The sequence below is a fragment of the Vombatus ursinus genome, unplaced genomic scaffold (genome assembly GCF_900497805.2).
Source record: "Vombatus ursinus unplaced genomic scaffold, bare-nosed wombat genome assembly UNPS02014959.1, whole genome shotgun sequence".
In the NCBI taxonomy this organism is placed as follows: domain Eukaryota; kingdom Metazoa; phylum Chordata; class Mammalia; order Diprotodontia; family Vombatidae; genus Vombatus; species Vombatus ursinus.
In genome coordinates, this window is record NW_020954737.1 from 1,988,695 (window position 1) to 2,002,823 (window position 14,129).

A 14,129-nucleotide genomic window follows, 5' to 3' on the forward strand; every position below is an offset into this window, starting at 1 on the left:
TAAGAGAAATGTTTCAATGACCCTCTTTTCTTTTCTTTTGTTTTGGGGGGGCGGAGGAGAGGGGGAATGCTATTACTTCCCTCCTCTCTTTTGTCCTACTCTTCAACTTTTAAAAGTTTTACCATCTGGAATACAATTCTTTCTTTAAAAATGTATGCAGATATGCCTACAGTCAAAAATAATCTATATTAAACATAATTTTGACTTGGGATGACACAGGGTCATTGTAAGCATCAATTACTACCCAAGCTACACTGGTACCTTCAGAGGATAGGTCTGGGATGCTGTGTTTTTTTTTTTTTGAAGTGCATTTGAGGGTTTTTAAAAAGTTGTATTTCTATCTCATGCCTTGTTGCCAGCCACTTCTTATTATTAACTGCACTTAAAACCGGATGATTATGTACACAATACGTCTAAGTAGGGTCTGAATAAGGCCCGAAGGACTCTTCTGTAAAGAGGGTATGAACTCTGGTTGGAGCTCTTTGTGCCGTATTTTGGCTGCTCAAGGATCTTTTTTGGGCTAGAACACCAGGCTAAGGAGTTTGTATTTTGTTGTTGGTAACAAAAAATCACTGAAAGTTTCTGAAAAGAGGAAAGATGTCATTTTTTGGGAGGACCGACTGGGCTATGGTGGGTAGAATGTCAGGTCTTCAAGGACAAGAACTTTTACATAAAAGATCCTAAATCTAGGGCTGGAAGAGATTTCAAAGGCCATCGAGTTCAGAGAAATTCAATGAATCTGAACGAGCAGCAGAGAGGGGAGGTGAAGCCAGGTCCTCTCGCTCTGTGGCCATGATCATTTCTACTGTGTGGTGCTTTTTTTTTGCTCTTTGCAGCCTCAGTGTCTACCATATTACCTCATACATAGTAAGGTTATTTAATAAATGTTTGTTTAATTGAATTGAGTAGATTGGGGGGGGGGATCCCAATCCTGGCAGGTAGGGTCTCTCTGTGGAAACATATTAAAAATCTCTTTTAAAAAAAAAAGTAAAACCAGAAATATGAAGAAATAATACTACTTTGGCCTAAAAACCTCTGTCTAGATGCTCCCTTTAGGAAGGTAAGCAGAACAAAAACTAAGGCCTTTCTTAGGGAGAGGAATTAAGAATGAGTTCTCCCTGGGAAGATAAGGTTAGGGAGGGGAGAGGAGGAAAAGGGAGAGAGGGAGAGAGAAAGTTGGGGGGCTGGGAGATGCTAAGGAGCAAATTGAAAGAAAACTGTAACTCCAGAGATCTGTAAGAAAAGGAACTGGTGATATGGGCAGCTGAGTGGCCTGATGGATAGAGTGGCAGGCCTGGAGTCACAAAGACTCATCTTCCTGGGTTCAAATCTAGCCTCATACACTTACTAGCTTTGTGACTCTGGGAAAGTCACTTCACCCTGTTTATCTCAGTTTCCTCATCTGTAAAATGAGCAGCAGAAGGAAATGGCAAAACACTCCAGGATCTTTGCCAAGAAAACCCAAAATGAGGTCATGAAAATTCGAACACATGACTGAAATGACTGAACAACAATATCGAAGCAGCCAACTGAATATGGGGAATGAAGTCAAAGGTGACTTTTCCTGGCTCTCCCTGATTTCCAAGGCAGCTCTCAAGGGAAGAAATATGAGCTGTCAACAACCATATCACTAATAATTAGAGGGATACAAATTAAAAGAATCCCAAAGTTTTGTCTCACACTCATCAGATTATCAAAGATGACAAAAATGGATAGTTAACAATGGTTGGGTGAGCTGTAGGAAAATGGCCCACTAATGTGATTATTGGCAGAGTTGTGAATTTGGAATTCTCAATGGAAATACTAGCCATTCTGGAAAGTAATAATGAACTATGTTCTCAAAGTCAAGAAACTGCAAAGCAGCAATACCACTATTAACCCTATATCTATATGAGATCAGAGAAGAAAAGGATGTATATGTATTTTTTTTTAACTAATTTTTTTTTCGAGGCAATGGGGTTAAGTGACTTGCCCAGGATCACATAGCTATTAAGTGTCAAGTGTCTGAGGCCAGATTTGAACTCAGGTCTTCCTGAATCCAGGGCTGGTGCTCTATCCACTGGGCCACCTAGCTGCCCCATAAAGATGTATATGTATTAAAAAAAATTTATAGTAGCTCTTTTTGTATTGGTAATTAGGTAGTACAGTGGATAAAGTGCTGGGCTGGGAGTCAGAAAGGACTGAGTTCAAATATGGTCTCAGAGATACTTATTGGCTGTGTGGCCCTGGGCAAGTCCCTTAAGCTATGTCTCCCTCAGTTTGCTTATCTGTAAAATGTAAATAATCACAGCACTTATTTCCCAGGGTTGTGAGATTTAAATGAGATAGTATTTGTAAAGTACAGCACAGCTTTCCCTCCCTTAAATCCAATTCACTCGCAAGTCATGGCAACACCTTCCTTATGGTCATGGTCCCTTTTGAGAACAAAGGACAAACAACAACACATGACAGGTACTTCATAAATGCTTATTCTCTTCTCCCCCCACCCCCAAACTGGAAACTATGGGAGTGATCATCAATTGAAGAATGGATGAATAAATTACGGTATAATAATATAATGGGTTACTGTTGTGCCCTGAGAAATAATGAAGGGGTGGTTTCTGAGATTTGGGCAGACTTTTATAGCCTGATGTTTGTTATTGTTATGTTTGTCCTTCGTTCTCGAAGAGGACCATGACATCAGGGAGATGATGACGTGACCAACAAGTGACTTGATTTTGCGTGAGGGAGGGAGGGCTGTGCAGAGTGAAGTGGGCAGAACTAAGAGAAGGCTGCATACAATAACAATATTGTAAAGACAACTTTCAAAGTTTTAACAACTCTGACCAATGCAATGATCAACCATGATTCTAGCAATGCTATCTACCTCCTGACAGACAGCTGATGGACTCAAGAAACAGAGTGACACAGGCATTGTTGGATGTGATTATTTGGGTAATTTGTTTTGATTGACTATGTGTATCTGTTTCAAGGATTTTGTATTTCTTTCTTTCTTGTTTAATTTGAGGGAGAGTTGGATAGAAAAATAATAACAGCTGGCATTTATTTATAGCCATTTATAATGACTCTTTAAGAACTGCAAGGGGCAGGGCAGCTAGGTGGCATAGTGGATAGAGCACCAGCCCTGAAGTGAGGAGGACCTGAGTTCAAAGCCGGCCTCAGACCAAACACTTGACACTTACTAGCTGTGTGACCCTGGGCAAGTCACTTAACCCCAATTGCCTCACCAAAAAAAAAAAAAGAAAGAAAGAAAAAAAGAAAATTCTCTCTACTAGTATGCAGATCAGTCACCTTTTCATGATTTATAGTCTTATAGAGTGGCCTAGGGCACTGAGGTATTATTGACGGACTTGTCTGCAGAGTAACACAGCCAGTATGTTTCAGATGCAGTATTTGAACCTGAATCAAAGAAGGCAGTTTGGCATATGGTGGAAAGAGTTCTGGCATCGGGGTTAGAGAACAGATTCAAATCTTGCCTCTGATGTTTGTTTCCCAGAATCATATAACTTTGGGTCAGATGCTTAATATCTTTAGGTCTCATTTTCTTCATTTAAAAATGAGAATTTGGGGTGGGAGGGGGGACAGGAGGAGGGTTGGGTTGTTTTTTTGTAAAACAAGAGATTTAGAGTAGATGGTGGCCTTCAAGTGATTCCTGATTCTACATTTAGAATCTGTTCATCCAGCATAGCACATTCCCTCTTTTCCTTGTGCATAGACCTTGTCACACTCATGGTGTTAAGGGATTTGGATAATTGGTGGATGAAGGCATTGCCTTGGAGTTAGTTGAACCTGAGTTCAAATCCCACCTCAGACACTTACCAGCTGTGCAATTGTAGACAAATCACCTACCTTCTTTCATTTTTCGTTTTCTCATCTGTAGAAATTGGGAACAGGGGTGGGGTAGGGGTGGGTTCAGTGGTCTCTAAGATCTCTTCCAGTTCTCAATCTTTACGAGCTTATAATTATTCTGGGTAACATTGGAAACCCCTAGAACTCCCAAGAACCTGATTTCCCGAAGTTCTCTCATGTCTCAGTATGGCAACTAGCTTCCATTTTAATAAGGTTTGGTAATTTTGCCTGAGAAGTTTCTCTGTTCTATCAAGATTGTTAAATGAGGACTTAATCCTTTTGACATCCATAATGTGTTTGTATATGAGGTTAAGAGTGCCATGTAGTGGAAAGAATAATCTCTTTGGATTTCAAGAACCTGAATTCAAGTACCAGTTGAGCCACATACTAACTGTGTGTGGCATGCATTTCACTTCTCTGAGATTCCGTTTCCTGATAAGAGGGAATGAATATGTTTGAACTGTCTCTCTCATGGAGTTATTGTGAGCAAGCCACTTTGTAAACCTGAACACGCTAAAAACCATGGGCTATCATATTTACTCATCTCTCTCTCTCTTTCCCTGCCCCACAGGATTCTTACTGTAACAATCTCTGAGCTGATCATTCATTGATAATGGGGAGGAGGGGGATGATGGAATAATGGGTCAGAGAGCAGCCACTCCTAAAAAAAAGTAAGAACGTATATAGAAAGGGAAGAAATGGCACCGAATAACCTCAGGCAGGGGTCCATAGGAACAGGTATGAAAACGAAAAGTAGTTTACTGTTAAAGGGGAAGGGGCCCACATTCTAATTTCAAGTCAGTTTTCTAAGATGACACAATTATTGAAACTGGAGATAACAGTGATCATCTAGTCAATTCTCTCTCTCTCTCTCTCTTCTTTTTTTGGCTAGTCAATGGGGTTAAGTGACTTGCCCAGGGTCACACAGCTAGTAAGTGTTATGTGTCTGATGTCAGATTCAAACTCAGGTCTTCCTGAATCCAGGGCCAGTGCTCTATCCACTGTGCCACCTAGCTGCCCCTAGTCAGCTGTGGAAACTGAGACCTGGAGAAGGAAGTCATTTCCCTATGGTCACAAAGGTAGTGCATAGCTGAGGAGAAATTTAAATTCAGGTCTATCAATAGAATCAATAGGATCATAGACTTAGAATTGGAAAGGACTTTAGCAGCCACAAAGCCTGACTCCTCATTTTACAAATGAAGAAACTGAGGCAAGAGAAGTTGCATGACTTGACCAGGGTCACACAATAAGAGTCTAAGGAGACATCTGAATTCAATTCTTCCTGATTTCAAGTGCAGGGTCTTTTTACTGAAAGAGCATATGCATTTATTTAGTCACGTTGCTGTTGAGTCATGTCTGACTCTTTATAACCCTATTTGGGGTTTTCTTGGCAAAGACACTGAAGTGGTTTGCCATTTCCTTCTCCAGCTCATTTTACAGATGAGGAAACTGAGGCAAACAGGATTAAGTGACTTGCCCAGGGTCATACAACTAGTAAGTATCTGAGGTCAAATTTGAACTCAGGTCTTCCTGGCCCAGAGCTCTACTTACAGCACCACCTAGCTGCCCTATTTAGTCATATACATACTCATTCCCAGATTCAGGAAAGCAGATAGATTCCCACACATCATCAGAAATACACAAGGACAAACATTTCCCAAAGCAGGCAGTCAGCAAGCTACACAGCTGGATAAATGACAGGCAAGAGGAAAATGACGAGGCATAGATAGATTAGGGGTATGTGTATGACAGAAGGAGTGAGTGGGTAGGATAGGGAAAGTGATTAGCAAAGGCTGCAGAGTCTTTCCTATAATCAATCAATAAACAAACATTTATTAAGGGCCTATTAGACTATGAGCTCCTTAAGAGCAGGGACTGTTTTTTACCTTTCTTTATTTATATCACCAGCGCTTGTTCTCATTCATTTGTGTCTAACTCTTCCTGACTCTCTTTTGGGGTTTCCTTGGCAAGGATACTGGAGTCATTTGCCATTTCCTTTTCCAATAGATCAAGGCAAAGAGGTTAAGGGACTTGCCCAGGGTAACATAGCTAGTGAGTGCCTGAGTCCACAACACCTGAACAGAATCTGGCCTCAGATACTCACTAGCTGTGTGACCCTGGGCAAGTCCCTTAACTCTTGTTTGCCTCAGTTTCCTCATTCGTAAAATGAGCTGGAGAAGGAAATGGCAAACCACTCCAGTATCTCTGCCAAGAAGAAACCCCAAAATGGAGTCACAAAGAGTGAGACCCGACTTAAACAACTCAAAGCCTTCCTGACTCAAGGCCCAGCGCTCTATCCTCTGAGCTACCAGCTGCCTCTATGCTTAGTAGCCACTTAATAAATGCTTGCTGAAGTTGAGTCAGGCTCTGTATCAGGCACTGGAGATATAAAGACAAAAACCAAAATGGTCCCTGATCTCAAGAAGCTTACATTTCATAACCTAAAAAAACATGTAGAAAACATATTGAATGTCTCAGTTTGAGTTCCAGGTTCTGCTGTATCATATTGAATATGCTTTTTGTATAGGAACATTTTTTATGCCTATAGTAAACTGGTCAGTGTCTCAAAGGCTATATATGGTAGAGAAGGTGCTCAACTGAAATGGAAGGGGAAGTCCTTTGCTAGGAGCTCCCTGTGTGAATGAAACCTCAGGCCTGGTGCCTATCTCCTGTCCTAGAAGTTACTCCTTATATAGTCATTTGGGGAGAGAGAAGAGGACTGGTGACAAAACATAGCTCTCCTCGTGGGAGAGAGGTGGCAATCTACAGGCGTACAATGAAACATGTGCAGCCAGGTACAGTGTGTTTCTTCTGCTTAACTTTACTTATTACAAAAGAGGGATTGAGGGAGGAGCATAGGGAAAGAACAGCGTTGTTTCTGTGCTTTTCAAAACAACAGTAAAGTTTCAAATAGAAAGGTATGTGTAGCAGGAAAGAAAAGGGGGAGTGGAAGAGAGGGAGGCATTGAAGAAAGAGCTGTTTTCACTCTCAGCAGAGCCTCCACCCAAGAGAGTGACTAGAGAGTTTCTCTTTCTTTGCTTTCTCCCCCCTGCCCCCACCAAAAAAAAGCTGGAGAGAAGGACACATAGCTCAAATAGTTCTGGGTTCCTCTCTTAATTGCACCTGTTCCTCCTAGGCCTTAGCTAACAGAGAAGGAAAAAAAACAGGTTCCTTCAAAACAGAAACTTGATCACATTCTTACCTGGAGGAATTGGGGCCAACCACATCCCTAGCTTTCCACATTCCCTCCCATCCTTTTTTCCCTCCCTTCTCATCTCCACCCAGGCGGCCCAGCCCAGCTGAAGAACAATGCCTTCCACATGCCCTTGGCCTGGAAAGCCCAGCCTGCTAACCCCCAGCGCTCACCTGCTGGGAGCCAGGTAAAAAGGAGGAGAAGAGGTGGAGGCGGCTCCAGGCCCATCATGGCCCCTTTCACTCAGGATCCCCAAGGCACAGCTATTTTCTTCATCTGCTGCAGCCCCAGGAAAGCCTAGTTTTCTTTAGGGCCTTCCAAATGCTCCCTTCCAGGAGGCCGGGCAAACTTCTGCCGTCCTCCCCAGACCAGGAGGCTTCTGGGGTGTCATCTCTACCTGTAAGCACTCCCTCCTCTGCTCACCCTCCCAAACAAAGCAGCTACTGCTTCCTGCTCCGCCCCTTTCTCTCAGGTAAACAGGAAGGCTCTCTTTGGCTCACCAAACAGTAATTTACCTCCCAACTCACCTTGACTGCACTGATCCCCGGAGACCCTCCCCCAACACCTTTACTGTCACCACTCCCCACATTCCAGGGGCGGAAAGACTTTCCAGAAAGAAATTCTATTCCAGAAAAAAATTCTTAATCTGACACCCTCGCCCCCATTTTTTCTCCACTACCACCTCCCTTTCCTTTCTGTCTTTTTCCTAGGACTGAACTCACATGGACCTGATTCTCTGTGGCATTTTTCATTCTTGTTTTCCTATTTTTTCCTCTTAAGCCAAGGCCTTGTGCATGCCATCTTATGACTGAGAATGAACATCTCTTTCACTTTAATGATCAGTAACAAGAAATATAAAAGTAACTGTTAGCTTCAGGATTCTTGAGTTTGAATTAGGACAAGATGATCACTTTTTTTTTTTTAGAGTAAAATAATTTATTTTTGAGGTCAAACTTCTGACAATATTACAGCAAAATCAAGACATTAAAAAAACCCAAAAAGCTAAACTCAATCAAAATTAATAAGCAATTACTATATCATAAATACCATGTTAGCTGTTAAGAATACAAAAAAGCATATTTTATTTTAATTTTTTTTGCTTCTTTCTTCTAGATTGTCCTTCAGTTCTCTATATTTGCATTCTCAATCTATTGTTCTCTCTTTTATTTGATGAGACACATCGGTGCAGATTCCAGTTTTTCTATTTTACCTATCATTTTTGCTGTGCAACCATAAATTCTGCTTCTATAATTCTTATTTCTCTTTTGAATCACTGAGAAACAATGTTGTGATTCCATGTTCTCCTCACATTCTATAGTATTCTCTGTCTAATCAAATGTTGGATCATTTTCTTTTGTTTTCCAGTATTAATTCATGGATGCTTGAACTTGTTTACTAGATCTTGAGGCCATGTTTCCTTTGCTCTCTTTTTATTTTAACATTCATTTATTTTTTTTTCAGTTGCAAATTTTTCCTTCCTTTCAGCCTCTCCCCCCCAATTAAGAAGGCAAGCAATATCATACCCACTATACATGTGAAATCATGCAAAACATTTTTCCATATTAGCCATGTTGCAAAAAAAGCAAGAAAAATAAAGAAAATGAAAAAATATGCTTCAATATGCACTCTTCATCATATTCATCAGCTCTTTCTGGAAGTAAATGGCATTTTTTATCATTTGTCCTCTGGAATTGTCATGGATTATCATATTGATATCAAATTGAAATTGGTTATTATTACAATATTGCTGTTACTGTTCTCCCTTGTTCTGTTCACTTCACTTTATATCAGTTCATATAAGTCTTCCCATATTTTTCTGAAACTATCTCCTTCAGCATTTCTCACAGCACAATAGTATTAAGATGACTACTCTTAAGGTTAAAGCCCTTTCGATGATTCATTGGATTAGAGATCCAGAGATAGAAAAGACCTCGAAGGCTGTCTTGTCCAGCCCTCTCGTTTTACAGTGGAACTTTAGGGACTTATTCTGAAATTAGACTGAGTCACATGTAACTGGAGTGTTGCATATTCAGATGTAACTGGAGAGTTACATATATTTTTATGTTACATAAATAATAAATGTTATATATTGATGCTATGTTGTATAGTTTTTTATGTTATAAAAATGAAAATTCTAAAAACCACCTGAAATCTTATAGAAATAAGGAATGAGGAAACTGAGGCCCAAGGAAGTTATGACTTGATTTAAGTTTCTACAAAAATTATCTAAAGTAGGATTTGAACTCAGATTCTTTGACTCCAGGTCCAGGGCCCTTTCCAGGTTGTGTTGGACTGCCTCCAAACTGATAAATCACATAGCTAAATTTATGCAAATGAGAGCTAATAACTATATAAGGGAATTGTTACAAGTCAATGCTATATTATTAATTACTATGTTGTTGTTCAGTTATTTCAGTTATGTCCTACTCTTTGTGACCCCATTTGGGGTTTTCTTAGCAAAGATACTGGAGTGGTTTGCCATTTCCTTCGCCAGCTCATTTTACAGATGAGGAAATTGAGGCAAACAGAGTGAAGTGATTTGCCCAGGGTCACACGGCTAGTGAGTGTCTGAAGCCAGATTTGAACTCAGGAAGATGAGTCTTCCTGACTCCATATCCAGCATTATATGCAGTATGGTACCTCCTAGCAGCCCACTAATTACTATAGTTATGAGTCATTAACAAAATGATCAAATCTTAAGGAATGAAGTCTAAATCTAAAAACTGCTAGATTTCGAGTCAGAGGATTTAGGCAAGAATCCTAGCTCTTCTATTTGCTACCTAGATAATCTTTGGAAATTCATTTAATCTCTTTGTGACTCAGTTCTTCATTTATACAATGAAGAGAATTGAATTAAATAGCCTCCAAGATCCCTTCCAGCTCTGAATCTAAGATTCTACCATCTTTAGCTGACATTTATGGCCCCACCTTGCATTTTACTCTTTGGGTGACTTTGGACTTAATCTTTATGAGCCTCAGTTTTCTTGTCTATAAACTGGGGTTAACAATCCCTTTAGTAACAATACCACCAACCTCACAGGGCTGTCCTGAGGTTCAAAGGAAGGAGGCAATAGATTTGGTTCAAATCCTACTTTTGCCATGTCTTAACTGTGTGGGCAAGTCACAGCTTCTCTGGGCTTGTTTCCTCAGTTTTAAAATAAGAAAACTAGATTGCCTCTAAGATCTCTTCTTTAAATCTATGTGAAGCATTTTGCAAGCCTTAAAATGTTATATAATTTCAGGGATGAAGATGTAAATTGTTTGAAATTGAAAGCTTACATGTAAATATGTGTTTATGTGTTACCAAGCTTACCAGGGAGCCTTTTTCATTTGAAAATGTATTCTGTTGATTGCCTCTCTTCCAGATGAGAGAAAATAATTTCAGAAAGTCCTCAGCCCAAGCTATTTCTGAAACTCCAGGGCTCAAATGAATGAAGCATGTTTTTCACATCTGGCCTGATCTATACAGCTCTGATTCAGAGTTCAACATTCCACCCATATGTAAGATGTGTAAACACTTGTTCTAACCACACGCTCTCTCTCTCTCTCTCTCTCTCTCTCTCTCTCTCTCTCTCTCACACACACACACACACACACACACACAGAGGCATAGAGCTGTGTGCAAGTTTGCACATCTACATATGTAGGTATATGTGCATGTACAGGTGATTTGTATGGCGAGAACTCTTGGTTATCTGCAGGTTGATTAAATACTTTGTGAAGGCAGTTTCTGTCCCCTTCTTAAGTCCCTGGCTGGCTTTCCCCTTGCCAGAATATTTTTGAGTCATTCTCCCTAAAACTTCTCATAAACCACTGACCTCCCATGTTTGGTATATATTTAGAGACTTGTTCTAAAATTAGTCTGAGTCAGATGTAATTAGGGCGGAGAATCTGTTACAAAAGTAAAAATTCTAAAAATCACCTGAAGTCTTACAAAAATAATAATATTAACTGATGTTTATGAAGCATTTAACATTTTGCAAAGTGCTATATCTTATTTGATCCTCACAACAACTGTGTGCTGTGAATATTATAGATATCACCCCTATTTTATAGATGAGGAAACTGAGGCTCAAGAAGTGAGGTGAATTGCTCAAGGACACACATCTAGAACTGTGAGGGGCAGGATCTGAACCCAAGTCTTCCTGAGTCCATTATGCCATTCTACCTCTCAAATTGTGTTTGTGCTTTTTTTTTTTTGCAGCCAAAAACAAGGTTAATTGAAGATTCGCCATATTAGCTAGACTCTTAAGGAATCTGAGCATCTATGGGCTATTGGCTAGATTCTAAGAATCAGAGCATCTTAATGGAAATCCACCCAATTAAAGGGTAAAAAAAAAAAAAGGGATTAGAGGAAGAGGGGAGACATACGTACCTTCCAGTCCGGGCTGGTGAAGAGCGTGGTATAGGCAGTTTTTCCCGGTCAGGAAACCATATGATGCGGTCTAGAGGTTAGGGGTCCTGGCACCCCAAAATCATGATACCCGGGTCCTGCCCGAAAGAATTCGACCCAAGCCTTCTTGCAGCCAAAAACAAGGTATATTGAAGATTCGCCATATTAGCTAGACTCTCAAGAAATCTGAGCACCTGTGAGCTATTGGCTAGATTCTAAAAATCAGAGCCTCAAATTGTTTTGTTGATTATCAGCTTCTATGCGTTACTCAGGGCAGGTAGGTGGCACAGTGGATAGAGAACGTTGGGTTTGGAGTCAGGAAGACCTGAGTTCAAATTTGGCCTTAGGCATTCACTAGCTGTGTGACTCTGGGAAAGTCACTTCACCCTGTTTGCCTCAGTTTCCTCATCTGTAAAATGAGCTGGAGAAGGAAATGGCACACCACTGTAGTATCTTTGCCAAGAAAACCCAAAGGAGGGGCTTTAAGAGTACTCAGCTGAAACTACTGACAGCAACAACGCATCACTCATTCTACTAACTACCCTATCTCTCCTTCCACTTCATTAAAATGGAAAATTGACAGTTGTCTATATTTAAATCTGTCTACACCTGGAGCTGCAGATGTGCCCAATTTTGCTAAATTTAACCATTTGTGCCTGTAAAGCCAGGGATCAGCGTAGACAGAAACTATTCTACAACCACTGACTGTACCCCTCTTGGCCTATTGAGTCAGCCATAATACATATATGACCATTTAGTGTTGATGGGTATTACTCAATACAATAGACTGTTACCGCTGGAAAAAGAAGTCAGTAATGACAATAGCTGTCAGTTATACGGCTCTTTAGGGTTTGCAAAGTACTTTGCATACAATCTCTCCTTTGAATCTCACGACAACCCCATGAGGTAAGAGATATGGTTATTATTATCCTCATTTTATAGATGGGGAAATCTATCGTCTATAGCACACTGCCTACAACCTCAGGATGTGGGTTACCGATAGTTAATCAATGAATGGTGTCTTAACGTCACCTGCCAGGCAGGCCCCGCACTCAGGCTCCCTAGGCACTTTCTTCCCTGAAACTCAATTCGTGAAAGCTGGAGATGACTCTCTTTTCAATTCACAGAGGTCACATTCCTCAAAACTGTCTCCTTTCTCAACTTTTAACTATACTGTCTGTTGGGTGGGATATTTACTACTGGGTAGAGGGCTTTGCAGCCAAATGTCATGCCTGATAGTGGGGGAGAGGGGAAGCTCCTCCCTTCCTCTTAGAAATGATTCCCTGTTTATGACTCAGCTTTTCTTCCATAGCTGGCTCTCATCTCTCCTGCCAGAAGTCACAATCTTCAGCTGTCTCCTACTTCACAGACAAATAGTATCTGGCTTTTCAAGGAGCCATCAGGGGCGTAGTGGATCCTTGGCAAACCAATGACTAGCAGCCCTTTAATACTGTCAATTTAATTTTGATCTGAGAGCTAAGGAAGGTATATAAGGAAGGTACAGAGTACAAATCCTTCTTATATATTGTTTAAGACCTTAGCACCCCTTTGTTAACTTCTGTGATTTTTTCCTTTGGGCTGGAGGGAAGTCAATTAGTCAGGGGGCATCAGATCAATTCCACTCCCCTCCCCCAACTACTTGTGTAACCTTGAGTGAATCATTGCCTGTTGGAGCCTCAATTTCTTATCTGTACAATGAAGAAATTGAATTGAATGGACTCTTACAGCTAGCTACATTTTATACATCTGCATATTGCTCTAGGTGCTTAGTCAATGTCTGTCAAATCAAGAGGCATTTCTGAGAAAACTTGCCTTAAGGAAGCCAAAGAACCAAATCAAAGAACGACTTTTGTATCTGGAGAGAAAGAGAAGAGCATTAGCTAACTGAGATTGGTAGATACTGGGGAAAAGAGGGAGAAGTTGATCAAATGTCTGAATCAGAAACAAGAACAGGGGTCCAGGAGAGATCTGTTGCTCAGTCAGTCTGGAGCAGACATAGACGTGGAGTGGGGCTAGAAAGAGAAGGCAGACTTCTTGGATGTTCAGTGAGAGATGAAACTAACTAAGCTGCAACCTGACTGGACCTGGATACTTGGACAAAAGTATTCAGGACCCAGAGGATTTCCGAAGTCCTGTCCTCCAAATGGGAAAAAGCAAAGTGCCAAATTTACAAAGTATGCTTATTTTTAACCTATCTGAACTTGTTTATAGTCATGGGATTTAGGAGGAGTGGAAGGAGTCTTAGAGATTATCTAGGCCACCTTCTTACTTTACAAATAAGCTAACTGAGACCCAGAGAGAGGAAATAACTTGGCCAAGTTGCAGAGCCAGAATTTAAACTCATGTCCTTCAATTTCAAAATGCATTGATGTTTCTACTTACTCTTACTACTACTTATTATTTACTTGCAAATGATAGAGAGGCATGGGCAGCTAGGTGCAGTGGATAGAGTCCTGGGCCTGAAGTCAGGAAAACTCATCTTCCTAAGTTCAAATTTGGCCTTAGACACTTATTAGCTGTGTGACCTTGGGTAAATCACTTAACCCAGTTTGCTTCAGTTCCTCATCTGTAAAATGAGTTGGAGAAGGAAACGGCAAATCACTCCAATATCATTGCCAAGAAAATCCCAAATGGGGTCATGAAGAATCAGAAATGATTGAACAACAACAATAAAGAGAAATAGAGTTTGTGTGT

The 14,129-nt window shown here is 40.6% G+C and overlaps 2 protein-coding genes across 6 annotated transcripts in view; one reads left to right on the plus strand and one right to left on the minus strand.

The window, feature by feature from the left end:
• ILDR1 (immunoglobulin like domain containing receptor 1) overlaps positions 1-7,460 on the minus strand; it is a 66,452-nt gene extending 58,992 nt beyond the window's left edge. For all 5 annotated transcript variants that reach the window (XR_003567617.1, XR_003567616.1, XM_027845325.1 and 2 more), the window contains exon 1: positions 7,216-7,460. Coding sequence is in view for 3 of the 5 variants with exons in the window: in XM_027845325.1 (XP_027701126.1) it covers positions 7,216-7,273 (58 nt within the window). In the remaining 2 variants the exon portion in view is untranslated. The remainder of the gene's footprint in view (positions 1-7,215) is intronic.
• The window catches only part of CD86 (CD86 molecule), a 162,944-nt gene that overhangs the window by 55,714 nt on the left and 93,101 nt on the right, over positions 1-14,129 (plus strand). The window lies entirely within an intron of this gene.